Source organism: Spodoptera frugiperda, chromosome 5 (genome assembly GCF_023101765.2).
Source record: "Spodoptera frugiperda isolate SF20-4 chromosome 5, AGI-APGP_CSIRO_Sfru_2.0, whole genome shotgun sequence".
Lineage (NCBI taxonomy): Eukaryota > Metazoa > Arthropoda > Insecta > Lepidoptera > Noctuidae > Spodoptera > Spodoptera frugiperda.
In genome coordinates, this window is record NC_064216.1 from 3073763 (window position 1) to 3088206 (window position 14444).

Here is a 14444-nt window from a genome sequence, read left to right on the forward strand (position 1 = left end):
ACTACCGATCGGTAAATTTGCTTACGAGCCGTAGAATTTTGACACATTTTGTATGGAGCTTATGTCAAAATTCTACGGCTCGTAAGCAAATTTACCGATCGGTAGTTTATTGGAACGCGCCGTTAGTCAAGCTGAGAAACCACAGAGAGCTAACCCTTACTCACTTTACCCATAACATGTTCGAAAAGAAGAATCTGCACTATGGTAATTTGTTCGAGAAAAATAAGCCACTTGTTTGGTTGGAGCTTCATATCCTGTTATTTTTATTGTTTTCTTCGCGGGCCAATCAAGTTCTGAACCATCCAGCAAACTTATTACTTTTTAATGATTTTTTTTTTTAATTAATAGTAGTGGAGTTATTATTGAGTTAATAATTATAAACTACTTATTCAAAGGCCGGCAACACACCTGTGACTCTGTGATGTTGCGAGTATCCATGGGCGGCGCCGATCGCTTACCATCAGGTGACGTGTCTGCTCGTTTGCCACATACTCCATAAAAAAACTGGCGGGCGCCCAAACATTGGAATGATTTTTTCTAAGGTACATAAGCGCCTTCTCGTTTCAATATAAACACAACAAAAAAAAATTGGTGAAATCAGTTCGATATTTGCGCTTAGCAACACATTCGATTGCCAGATTGGCCAAAATATTTTTGAGAATTATCGAAAATCCTCAGTAAATTAGTACGTGATATCCTCAGTAAATTATGCCCGCAACGCAGTTGGTGTAACCTCCTCCTCTGGTCCAAGGGCTGTGTGCTTACTATTAGGTTGAATCACTCTGATTATACTCCTTCAGTGATTATGAGATCTCTTTACTTACCTAACTTATACTTACTAACGCGCCGGACTTCAGTGTCCCGTGGGTTGTATCTACTGTAGATCCTGGTTTACAGGAGTTGCAGCGGTTTAGGGAGGATGTGGCGGGGTTTTCCCATAAGAAAAATATACTTACAGAATAGATTATTCTTCTTCTGCTTTCTGAGCCCGAGATCATACATAACGTAAATCCATTAAATCCCTACAGGATAGGCAGTACACAATTTGTATTTAGTGCATCTCATTTTCGATCAGTTATAAAAGTCTCATGTAGTGGAGTAACCTGCTATTACTATTTGCCATACATCGGGCACGACTCCAGATGTCGTGCTACTACTAAGAATTTTGAAAATGTCGAAAGTCAATAAAAGTTTTCCTGACCAGGGAATCGAACCCGTGATCTCTTACTCAGCACTCGCACTGGCTTCGCACTTAAACCATCAATTTGCCCCATTCCGCAATTTCTTAATATATCTTGGTGCTGATCCACTGTGTGCAAATTTTCTATAAGCAGCAGTTTCGTAGTAGTTTCGGTTGCTAGGTATTTAATCATTCTATATTCTTTTGAAATTGTATTCTAGCCTACCTACCGGTGCATTTCTCTGCATTACCCTATGGTTAACTGTCAGAAAATGAAACTGGCATTAAGTCCACCATTCACTGTTATTTGTGTGAAGAAGAATTATGTATACATTAATGTACTGGTGTGTTGGGTAATAAAGTAAAAGTAAAGAAAACAACGATTTGGAAATTTTCAAAGCATTTTATTTATGACCTTTAACACTGTGTATAATATATTTTGATAGTACATTTAGAGCAATGAGTAATATTACCAATCATTACATTGTTCTTATTTTCATAAATTGAATGAAATTCATAAATTATATATAGAATATATAATTTGTTCTCAATACATTCTCGCCCAACAATCAACAATCACTATCGTAATCACAAGGGCGGCGCGTGCGCACCGGTAGTGACGTCACAGCGACGCGCGCGCCGCCGCGGCACAACGACGCATACCAAATAAATTAGTCGATAAACAAACAAACGTAATCAAAACAACAGCTAGTCCTATAAAAATAGCAGTATAGCTTAAACAGTATACTCTATAAAAAAATATAATCCAGCGTCCGCTGTACATATCTCTAATTTAAAATGTCTTGTTTCCATACAATGTTTTAATAAAAAAGCATTAAAATAAATAGTTACAGCCGCCTCGACACACCCGTGTGTACATTCCTGCTCTATTCGTATTACACTACACCATTTTGCTATGCAAAACACATTACCCTATTATTTCGAAATAAATGAAACGAGTAATATACAAACTTTGGAATGTAAATACAAAATAAAATGACTAGAAAAGAAAGGTATTAACGATCATGTCATTCAACTTGAGATCCCGTTCATCCATTACAATAGACACACCTATTGAACAATAGTTATACACAAATATCAATTTCGGTGAAGAATTAATAAACTTGGACATAGTAATCTGTAAAGACCCTTACACAATAAATAGCGTCTCGTGTTAAATAAAGCACATCGCCAAATCGACCAAGTACGCGAATGAAAAATAAATTTGCAACATTTGACGTTGTGCTGTATAAACTGAAACGTAATCAATAATCTCGACGACAATATTGTTATAATTTCAAGAAATATTACCTAACACACAGCATGTCTAAATTTTGGATAATACTTTTTTTGTTCTTACAGCTACGTTTATTATACGCTAAAAATTATTATCTGGATACTCTCTAGGTTAGCCGAATATGTCTACAGTCGTGTGTAAGCTGCTGTGACTGGACTTTTAACAGGAGAAAGCTATTTTTTTTTTAATTTTCTGTAACCCATGTAAGTACCAAACGAAGTAAAATATTTACAAAGACTAACGAGTCTTAAGCTTACATGTTTATATAACTATGTATGCTCGATTTCGAATGAAAATTAGTCACCTAAAAGCGATAGTATAGTGACAATGATTATATTTTTATTTCACATTTATCAAAGCGGTAACAAGAGTAGACAATTGCTCGGACTTACGATGGTGTTGAGACAAACGTAACGGCTATAAAGGATCATCCATATAAAACTACAGTCACATTCATTATCTACCTAGGACATCGACGTCGTATCTGTACGGTACGTGGAGTATCAGGGGGACAAGGGGGTAGGGGGGAGGGACAACGGAACACAACACGTATTAACACACTAATTTGTGATTGTTCGCAGCACAGCATCGAGCTACTCTATCACATACATGTACCTACACGGTATATGACTAGAACGTACGGAATGCTCCGAACGGAATCGTCTGTAATCGAGAAATAATCGAGACGTTTCACCTGAGTAACATCACATTAACCTACTTTATACATCCCATATAAAGAATTTTGGAAAGAAAACATCGTTACACAAAACAATATCAAGTTAAACGATATTACCGACTACATTCTGTAGCGTAAATGATTTATAATGCATAGTCTACATTAACTACAAATATTCAATGTATTTACAATCGATACTAGAATGTGAAACGTTTACGTATGACGTCATACGAGTCCGGACTGCCGCCACCACCGGCCTTTTGAGCCACAAAATATAATTTATCCTACCGTTCGGGTCATACGTATATACAAGGTAAATTACATTTAATAACGTATTCAACATTAGAAGAAAATTTATATAGTTCAGTAATTTGTCCTTTCACAAGTACAATGGTAATATTTTCTTTTAAATTCTTAGTTATATAGTCATGTTACATGATGGAGTCTATCACACATCGCCGATATTTTGTGCGCAACATATTATAGGTTTTATTGCACAGGAGTTGTACGTAGACATACGCATTAACATTTGCTACGGAGTGGCCGATGGACCACGACACTTGGTTACATAAATGCTGTTATATTCATATATTAAAGTTATTGTTTGTCGTGGTCCAAAGTTGCCATTACACACAGAATAAAAAGAATATGTAGTAGGCCTTGTAGACATTGAAACGGCTCCCACGTTGCTGTACACGACATGTTTATGTACATGAGTAAATACTTAGTTTACCACGTTCCTGTGACAATCAGTGCACCGGTTTGGTCCCCTCTCATTCGACCCTTGCATTATAAACTTCTAAAGTAACTCATCAGCTTTGGCACCTGAATATTTTTGGTTAAAATAACAAAATATCTCCACGACTATAATATTACTTTGTAATATAAATATGAATTAAGCTACGTCACATACATTATTGTATAATTTTTATTAAGACACTTTTTTGTTTTAATCAAAAATATATAAGACCAATGTCAGTGCCAAAAACTAGTTCTTGTACCCAATTAGCGAATTTAAATTAAATATATAATACATATATATTATATTTACGTATTATATCGTATATCGCATTAAATGCAGCTGCTTTTATAATACTGATGATATAATTATAATAAAACTTAGATATGCTAAAATAATTGATTCATTTGCACTGTCTTTCGACTTCCATGCATATTATCGCGTGGTCCCAAAATTGACGAAACAAAATTAATAATATTTATAGAAATAGTTAATTACGTATAAAAAGTGTAAAATCTTACAAAAATAGTGATGGCCATTTTATAATAGTTGTTTATCGATACTTTATCGAGTTGGGCGCATCACTATACAACCTTGGTATCGATTTTGGCAACTTTGAATACGGAAGAAACTATCTCGGTATATATTAATGGACCACAGTAAATAAAAGCTCGTCCTGAGCGCTCAGTGACTATAGAATGACTATACCCCACCAAACCAGTCACGGATAACTCTTTTCTTAGAAATTTTACTCGTTTTTTGGAATTAAACTTCACTTACATACAATTTAATGAGAGATCCAAGATAAGTATATGTTCAAGCACTTATATTGCTGTCACTGTCACACAATTGTGTTTAACAAGTGAAAGACAGAGACAGAAATATAGCTTAATATGAACATACAATTATCTTGACCGCTTAGCAACCAATCTTCCTACATCTCGTATAATATGTTCCTTTAAGTAATATATTTGTTCGCAATTATGAACACATTGCGACGATGTAGATATTATTGTTAAAATCAGTCTAAAAGTACATGTACAGTACTTTCTTTAAACTGCACTAGCTGCCAGGCTAGCGTAGTCAGTCTGACTTAACATTTCAATATACGATATGTAGAAAAACAGAAATATCTAAATCGATGTGATTAAAACAGTATTAAAGATACAAATTGTATTATTACTTACTGACAAGTAAGTTGTTTATCTCGCTATAAGTTGAAATTGATAATCGATATCAATCCAAAATCGATTTTTGGCATCAGTTCTAGTCAAAACTAATCAATCGAGATTTTGGATTAAGATCGATTATCAATTTCCTCCATATAACCACATCGATTCAGACACCATATGTATCATTCAAGATAGTAACAGTACCTATTTGCAAAGTTTAATTCCAGTCGTAGAAGTATCGAGCCGTTTCAATGGGCGTGCAAGGCGCGATGAGCGAGTGCGGCGTGGGAGACGCACTTAAACAACGAGGATAGACTCCATGGTGAGGTCTCAGGGCGCGGCCCCCGCCGCCGGCCGGTCCCCGCGCCGCGCCGACCGGGACCTGGCGGGACACTTCACGCGTGTATATTGACGAAGCCGACATTACCAGCGAGCCAGACGTATGGTATAAAGGGTACATGAATATAATTGAATTGTATTCTATGTATCGATGGCATATAGTAACGTTATTGTAACTGCTAAATACTAACTTTTTAACAGAAAGCACAAAATTCCGCAAGTATTAGCAAAAACAGAAATCTAAATTAGACTTTTAAATTTATACGGCCTAATTTAGTTTTCTATTGAAAAATAATTGACAGATTGCAGTTTTTTGTGCCTACTGGAAAGTTACGTATTTTGCAGTTACAAAGTAACTTTTTGTTTTACCATAAGCCATCGGTATGTAGATTAACATGAGCTCACAACAACTGTTATATCATAGGATTGACATGAGTTTAGGTCACATGTCAATCCCCTAACATGACATGTGTCAAACTTGTTGTGAGCAATTCCATATATCGACTTTATTATTTCTACTCGATGAGTATTTATACCATATGTCTAGGGAGGCAGCTTAACATACAACTAAGGGACGCTAGTGGCTGAATAGTGATTTAAATATAGAACTGTCTGTGGGGGACCTATGCCATAAAGTTGACAGTAAAGGTTTTTACCTTTGGCTGTAGGGGTTGGTGCTTTTGCCTCAGTGGCAGAATGGCTTGGAGTCTTAGGCCAAAAATGGAGAGATAAGCAGAATGTGATTATTTAATAATGGTAAGGCAATATAATTAAATACATACTTGTTTGTTTCATGCATAGATTCACTACTGTTGTTCATGGGGTGGGCAGTAAAGTGTAAACGGGTGGACTCACCTGATCTGTCCAGCTAGCAGGGGGTTGATGGCGTACAGCCAGTCGTGGACTTCCTTGTCGCCCAGGGTCTGGAGCAAGTAGCCGCGCTCCTTGCTGACCACGCTGCAATGAAGAGGTAAGGCATTTTAATAAGTAATTTAGTTATTTTATCTATTAATTTAGTTCAGTTTCAAGCACTTATATTAGTTATAAGTGCTTGAAACTGAGCCATAATTATTTTTGTGGTATTAAGTGGCCCATATGCACACTTAAGGTAATTAATAGCCTTGAATGTTAAAGAAATGACTAATTAATTAAGTCTGACTTATCTTACCAGCTAGTAAGAACAATGATAGACAATGCCCACCCCCTAAAACCGTTTGCCCTCCCTCCCATTTACAATAACACAGTGTACTAACACTAGCACATCAAACTATCCTAACCTGATTACCTTCATTTAATTAATTTTAAACCATAATACATTGTAAATAAAGTAGATATTGCCACAGTACGTACCTGAAGGTGTTAGGCATGCGCACCATCTGCTCCTGGTCCTCGGAGTACTCGACGTGTGCGTTGGCGAGGTTGATGACCGCGCGCTCGATGGGGTCGCGCTCGTCGCGGTATATGAACACGTAGGGCCGTCTCACCACCTGAGCAAAGTACATACTTTTATAGTAGATCTAATGTTGTTTAAGATTGGGTAGACTTTTAGTATGACTTTGGTATTTCAGTCAATCTAATGGTAAGTATGATAAGATTGGTATTTTTTTTACTCTACGTAGTTATTTGAAATATACTTTCATGCATAAGAAAGGTTTCTATCTTATGGCATTAGTAATAATAGGTAAAATGCACAATTCTATATAATTTTAAATTATTTTATATTCTATCTTATTTACACAGGGAAAACGTGATGAGCATTCACGAATGCCTTTTTTCCTTGGAACACATTGACAAACTAACCATTTTTCTTAAAACGATATAACCAAAAATATTTCCAGATAAAACACCAAGTATCACATACCAGCCAGCGTTTCTTCCAGCCATGCGTGCCGTGTTGGAGTACGTTGAGATGTCCACGCCTGGCCACGGCGGCAGAGACCCTGACTTCCTCACAGTCGGGTACATACAGGGCCCCGGGCGCCGGCATGGCTCCCATCGCGCCCAGGGCTCCAAGCTGGCCTCCGGGCCCACCGGCCCCCGCCCATCCAGACATCGACTTCTCCAGTAAACCACGCTCTGGTGAGCATAGTCTGCTGACAACATTGTTATTTGTTAGTACAGTTGAATAAATTAATTTTGAATCTATTACAGAGTAGAGTATAATAATGCTTTGTGCAACTTTTGGAATATTGTACCGAGAATAATGGTGTAATCAAACAGTGGTTCAATAGGCATCTGGAACCCAGACTTTGTGAGACGCAATACAATAGCATTATTGTCATTAGCTTCTTGATGAGAGGGTCTACGTCTCCGGTCGGTTTATTCAAGTTGCATAACGTTATAGGCTGTACCTCCCTAAGTTTGTTAAGGCCTTTATATTGTTTTGCGTGTTTGCACCCGTGTGTAGGCCAGCCACGCGTACATCACGCACTGCAGATAATTTACCTTCAGCAGTCACATATGGCAATAGAAACGGGTATGATGTGGCAACACGTTTAGTTAAAAAGGCACTTAGGTGAAAGTATATAGATGTTGGTAAAGCTATAGTATGTAGAGTACTGACTCGAAGCTGCTGGCGCTATGTATGGAGGAGAGCAGGCTGGGCGTGGAGATGTCTGCGGAGACGCCCTCGTCCACCGGCGTCGCGGGGGACGCCGCCGTCTCCACCTCCTTGGCCGGGGACCCTATCCTGCCTGCAAACACAAACACACACGCATTTATATACAACATATTTAAGCTAAACAATGCAACACTCAGTTTTAGCATCCATCATCATTATTATTTTTGCTTCAGCAATAAATTGTACTCCTAAATCCCCATCACTTCTCAAAAGGCCAGTAACAAACTTAAAATTTCTATGGGCAAAATATGTGTATGGGCAATTTAATGACTGGTAAGAAATCATACAGATGATTCATATGCTCATTGGCCCTCCTATCCCATAAAAAAAACATGTCTAGTGTCCACACGTCGGGCATCATTGCAAAGCGAGTGTTACAAAAACCCACAATCTGAACCGAACATTATATTATGTCAAATGATTACGTAAGAACTAATTTTATTTTCAGATTAATCAATTGTGGTTTGACAATAAAACATAGAAGAACAAGAGCTTACGTACGAGTAGAGGAGATATAGATAAATCTTTATATATATAATTCTACTGTAAGTGTGTATGTCACTGAACTTCTAATTTAAACGACTGGACAGATTTTGATGAAATTTTTTGTGTGTGTTCAAGGGGATCTGAGAATGGTTTAGATTCACAATTTTGTCCGCTGGACAATGTTTTTTTAATTAATTTTTAATTTATTAGTAGTTGTTGATTTTGGAATGTTTTACATTGGATCCGACAAATTTTCAAATTAAAGACGTGTAGACAGGACAACGTCTGTCGGGCCCGCTAGTATTATATATATTTGAATAGTGATTATAGTTACCTTGTATAAGTTTAATGTATTTAGTGGCGAGCTCCTTCTCCCGGGGCGACATCTCCCACGGCTCGTACACCGACTCGTCGCGGGCGCACTCCGCCGCCGCCTTGGCCGCCATGTTGTTTACCTCCTGCAATTATAGCGACAGTTTAACGTCACTCTTACTTTCAATAGTCAAAGTCAAAGCATTTGTTTCAATTAATCCTCATTTAGGCACTTTTGAAACTGTCAAATTGTATTGCCCGTTAGTCTGTCAGTGAAGCTAGGTCGGTCATTCCAAAGTGTAGATTCGAATGGAGAAGAATGAGCAAGAAACTCCATCGTTAGTATTTTAAAAAATAAGTTTTTTTTATAATCTCTAGATTTGAATTCTCAACTCAATTCCAAGACAATAAGAGTCAAAATTCTATTACTGACTGTGTGTTGACAATCTAATGTAGAATAACTCAATAACCTAATATTGATTCTCGACTTAATCACAAAGCAATAGAGTTGAAATTGTATTAAACATTTATGTTACCTTCGTCGACCATTTAATATAGAATAAGTCAAGAACCTAATATTGATTCTTCACTTAATTACAAAAACAGTAGAGTTGAAATTGTATTAAACATTTATGTCACCTTTGTCGACCATCTAATATAGAATAAATAAAGAACCTAATATTGAGTCTCGACTTAATTACAAAGCAGTAGAGTTGAAATTGTATTAAACATTGAATGTATGTTACCAGTCGGCGAACCTAATATTGATTCTCGACTTAATCACAAAGCAATAGAGTTGAAATTGCATTAAACATGTTACCTTCTCGGTCTTGGTGAAGTCGTTGGGCGCGACCGTGTTCTCGTGTCCGTGCCGCAGTCTCTCCCGCAGCGCCAGCAGGTGGCGCGTGCGGCCCACCTGCTCCAGTCTAGTCATCTTCTCTAACTCCCACTGTACAGGAGATGGAAGTTATTTTAAAGTTGATCTTATAGTGAGGAGGTTAAGGTTGTGAATTGATTGGTGATAACAAATCTTCAGACAAAAAACTACTTAGTTTATTGAAAAGTAAACTGGCTTTACTTCAAAATTTCTCTGTAATTTTGTTTGGTGGTCGGATTTGGGTGTTTGATAATTAAGTACCCAAATCTGTACGTCATAAACGCGTTGATTGCGTTAACATAAAAGAAACTAGCATAAAACACTATCGTAGTGTCAAATTAATAAAATTCTGTTTCTTTCCAATTAATTTTCTTTCTTTTTAGACAATAGTTACCTTGTTTTTATTGTAACTTTCGTGAGACAGTAGCAGTGCGACAATCGCCGCGTCGTGTGTCGCGTAATGCTGCTCATGAATATGAGCCTCTAGCATGGCTTGAAACTAGTCGAGTTCCTCGTCAAAACGTTACGTGAGTAAGCCGATAACATAATAATTAATAGTTACCTTGTTTCGCATAGTAAAATTAATGAAACAGGGTCCATTAATGTTAACTACCAAATGTCTATTAATTTACTACCTAAGCCTACATTGTGGAATGCAATGAAGAATTGAGCATTGAATAGTTACCTGGTGGTCGAATATGAGCGAGTCCCCGCGCGGCCTCCAGCCGTGCAGGTTCTCCTCGCCGCGGACGTACGTCCCGCTCGTGTCCAGGACTCGGCGCTGGCGACGTTGGACGCCTGCGACAACAGTATTTATTAACAACTTTGTCAACTACGACATATCGTAGATAAGAAGGTACGGTAAAACAGGGTGAATAGACACAAGAATGGGGTGAATAGATGTTAGAACTCATTTTCAAAATTTATTCACCCCTCTTCTGTATCTATTCACCCCTCGAATTCTATTCACCTCGTTTTACGGTATTCGTAAATTCAGGATTTTTAAAACTGTAACTCACTAAGCATTAGTATGGTTTTCAATTAAGTAAACAAACATTGCCATAATCAAGAGAAATAAAAACTCATAGGATTTTTATCTTACTATCTCCATCTAATTTTAACAAAAAGCGATAATTCTATTCCACAATCTTCACATACCTGGTTCAAGAGCTCTGTGTAGACTAAGTTCGTAGACTCCAGTGATGTGGTCAGCTCGCGCGGCCCGGGAACCGAACAGGGCACGTCGCAGTGACCTGCCCGTGCGGGCCTCGCGCCCCACCACCACCAGAGACAGGTCCTTCGTGATTATTGCTGGTCGGCTGCAGTTGTCCACCTAGGAGACAAATTGATGAAGGTTTTATTGAAATGGTATTTAATTGTATCATTAATTTGATGTTAAAATTCAATATATGTTGACGTCATTAAAATGTTTGCGCATGTTGCGCAATTGTTGCGCATCTTGTGAGTTGTATTCTTTGCACGTGTTACAACACGTATGGAAAAAGCGTGGCGATTAATGCTCAAACTTTCCCTGTGTGAGAAGAGGCCTTTGGTCAGGAGTGGATACTTATAGGCTGCTGATGTAATGTGATGTGAGGTGTTGTCGTTGTTTGCGCAAACATGTAATTTCACAGAACAAATTTAAATGTTATTTTGAAAGATTTTAATTATAAATAAATATTTCAAACTAAAATGAGTGTTTCATTCAAAATATTGCCTTCTAAATAAAAATATTTTATATAAACTTATGTACTGACCTCCAAGTAAGCGCTGAGCGTGATGTAGACGACTTCACCGTTGGCGCTCACCCTGTTCAGCAGGGGGGAGCCGTGCAAGCTACTGTCCCAGGCTGCTTCGAACCTGTTTGTAACAATATTATACTTTAAAACAACATCATATCTAGATAAATAATCTAAATAAAAATAGTGTACTTAAGAAAATCACAGTATGGTATGGTACCACTATCTCTACATCTTGATGTGGACCATATCTTAAAGGTTCCGTGTCGAAAAATATAATAAACTTCATTCACCTTCTTAGGTCATACAAAAGTTTTACTATGTCAAAATAAGAAAACCAGTAGATTGTAAATTAAAGGTAAGTGTTCACAGTTGCGCATCGTACGCAACGGATTTTAGTTTGCCTTGTATGGAAACTCATACAACTGCGTCCACTGATCCGCATCGTACGGACCGCATCATCAGCAATGCCTACATGCGATGCGTACTGATGACGTCATACGGTATGCGTACGATGCGGGCCTGTGGACGCTTACCCTAAAGAGTAAATTATCTCACCTGAACACAGCCCTGTCGTCGAGCGTGGGCCTCTCCCCTGGGAATAGTCCGAGAGACAGAGCGCCGTCCTCGTCGCCGTCTGTTGTGTCCTCGTTCGCCTCGGGGGAGTTGCGGATACGACCTGCGATAGCACAGACAGAAATATTAGATGCAATTACTTGTGCGATCAAAATTAATAACTTATTCTCAATCTAAAACCTTTGGACTACGATAGAGTTTTGACATTTGTTTCTGTCAAACATCGATCCAAAAAATTTTGATTAGAGATTGGTTATTCGTCGCCGAGTCTATTGGTTATTGTTTCAGTCAGGAAAAGAGTAACTGCACTTCAAAAAAAGTTTAAATGTTTAGAATTTATAGTCAACCTTTGTTTAAGCCCGTGTATGTATCAAAATTCCAAAAGTGTTAAAAGCCGTTGTCGAATCCTTGCTAGTTGAAAGTCATTTCTTAGAAAGATGGGTACCGCTGTAGAATAAGGTGGGGATACCACTATAGTAAAAGGGTAAGATGAAATGCTAAACAGATATTATGTACATAAAAAATAACACAGCACATACCGACAACAAGTTCCCTGACATCGGTCCACTGCAGGTCCTGCGAGGGTTCGTGCAGGATGGTGATGCGGATGCGGCGCTGGATGCCCTGGTGCAGCAGGAACAGCCCGCGGCACGGGAGCTCGTCTGAGTGCTCCACCACCTATGAGGACAAGGGCATATGTTATGTGAGATTTGGTATCGAACAGACGGATCACCTAATAGTAAACAGCCAGTGCCGCTCACAACATCAGAGCGTTGCCGGTCTTTTTGGGAGGTTAGAGATTTGAGGAGTTTAGGCATTGAATATGATTCCCCTAACCGCTGGGTTAATAGTACGTACTCTGTGGGAAGCCCGAGTTTATTGGAACAAATTACATCCACGTCCTGAACTTGTCTTAGCTTCTAATATTTATCATTTAACTAGTCCATAGTTGAGTATGGTCACTAAGTAATGAGATAGGATCCGGAGCTGCGGACTACCTAGCGGGTTTACCGGGGCTCCGGCTCGAAAAGCAGGAGAAGGAACGGGGTGGTTTTTAGTCAGTAAGAGTCTGACACTCCCTCTCGCCTCGCCCAAGGCGGGAGAAGTCATTGGATGATTTGTCCCCCTCAAAAAAAAAAAAAAAAAAGTAATGAGATAGGAAATGATACTCACAGCCGGCACGTATTCCCCGTTGGGCGCGAGCTCGCATATCTCGAACCAGACGAGCAGGTCGTGCTTGGAGTGCAGGTGCGAGCTGCAGCAGGGCGCGGCGACTGCGGCGGCGCCCCACTTGGGGCTCCGCACGGGCGCAGAGATCGGGATCGACGGCGGCAGCATGCGCCGCGGGGGCGTGCGCCCCCCTACTCCGCCTACACCGCCGTCCTGCTTCGCGTCCTGGGGAATTATTGTTGATTAGGTATTTACTAGAACGATACTTCGACAAAAGCTTGGCTACAACGGTTGTTTATACATATCTTAAGGACATGTCAAAGCAGTGGTCTTAAATATTGAGATAAAAAATCATAACTGAAAATATGTTATTTAAAACTCTAATAATACATCTGTGTAGGTCTCAAAGATACTGAAAAGCTGATAACTGTCGTGTCTCATTCAGCTTGTGACCAGTATTTGTAGCTTTCCTTCAATATTAAAAGTTGGTCCTTCTTGAAAAAATCACCGACTCGAAGGACCAAAACAATCATTCTAACTTACATACCAGAAAATAATCTTTTAAAGCAAATCACACTGAACATTAAATCACAACATTATAAATAAGAACGTTACGTACAATAGAGCTTACCTTGTGCAGCGGGTGTTGTTGGTAGTGGCCGAATACTTCGAACACGATCGGCTGCGTCTTTATGTACTCCACGAACGATTTCGTTACAGGCACTGTGATCTGCGTTACAATAATAAATAGTTTTCTTAACTACTTGGCTAATGTGTTAACTCTTTAAAGTTTAACAGTTGCACTTTTTAATTTATTTTATTAACTAATTTATATTCTAAAATAATTAAACTGGTATTCCCATCAATTCTAAATGGATATTAAGTAGTCTTTGCTTACGTTTTGCACATGGTAGAATCCAAGTGGTGTGTTCTTGCCCGCATTTTTGACGGGCTCTGTCGAGAATGCGTCTTCGTTACGGTGTAGGAAGCTGAAAGAAAGAAAAATCATATACAACCTATTTTATACTCACTTCACCTAACTTAATATTACCGTTCATTATAATATGAGTCGGCTTTGCAAGATCTTTTACTGAAGAACGAAAGAAGCAAAATTCATTTAAATAAAAACGAGAGCGTTGTCAGTTAATAAAGCTATGTAATTCATAACACTATAACATAAATAAAAATTATACATAGTCCTTTTACAACAGTTATCTAAAATACATAGGAGCCAACAAAACTTCCTGAATTGGCCTATATC

General features: G+C 38.5%; 2 protein-coding genes across 14 annotated transcripts in view; one reads left to right on the forward strand and one right to left on the reverse strand.

The window, feature by feature from the left end:
• Nucleotides 1-349: 349 nt before the first annotated feature.
• The window catches only part of LOC118271716 (glyceraldehyde-3-phosphate dehydrogenase), a 256387-nt gene continuing 242292 nt past the window's right edge, over nt 350-14444 (forward strand). The window contains exon 1 of the mRNA XM_050693750.1: nt 350-359. The gene's annotated coding sequence lies outside the window, so the exon portion shown is untranslated. The remainder of the gene's footprint in view (nt 360-14444) is intronic.
• The window catches only part of LOC118271663 (kinesin-like protein unc-104), a 107743-nt gene continuing 94862 nt past the window's right edge, over nt 1564-14444 (reverse strand). For 6 of the 13 annotated variants that reach the window (XM_050693735.1, XM_050693740.1, XM_050693734.1 and 3 more), the window contains 16 exons: nt 14082-14172; nt 13803-13913; nt 13187-13408; nt 12553-12691; nt 11996-12116; nt 11456-11558; nt 10857-11031; nt 10384-10496; nt 9642-9770; nt 8844-8967; nt 7967-8096; nt 7265-7493; nt 6754-6890; nt 6259-6360; nt 6060-6111; nt 1564-5446 (listed from right to left, as the gene is read on the reverse strand). In XM_050693735.1, coding sequence (XP_050549692.1) covers nt 5282-5446; nt 6060-6111; nt 6259-6360; nt 6754-6890; nt 7265-7493; nt 7967-8096; nt 8844-8967; nt 9642-9770; nt 10384-10496; nt 10857-11031; nt 11456-11558; nt 11996-12116; nt 12553-12691; nt 13187-13408; nt 13803-13913; nt 14082-14172 — 2143 coding nt within the window. In that variant the 3' untranslated portion in view covers nt 1564-5281. Of the gene's footprint in view, nt 5458-6059; nt 6112-6258; nt 6361-6753; nt 6891-7264; nt 7494-7966; nt 8097-8843; nt 8968-9641; nt 9771-10383; nt 10497-10856; nt 11032-11455; nt 11559-11995; nt 12117-12552; nt 12692-13186; nt 13409-13802; nt 13914-14081; nt 14173-14444 lie in introns of all 13 variants that reach the window. The other 7 variants (XM_050693741.1, XM_050693733.1, XM_050693743.1 and 4 more) reach the window with 5 other exon arrangements.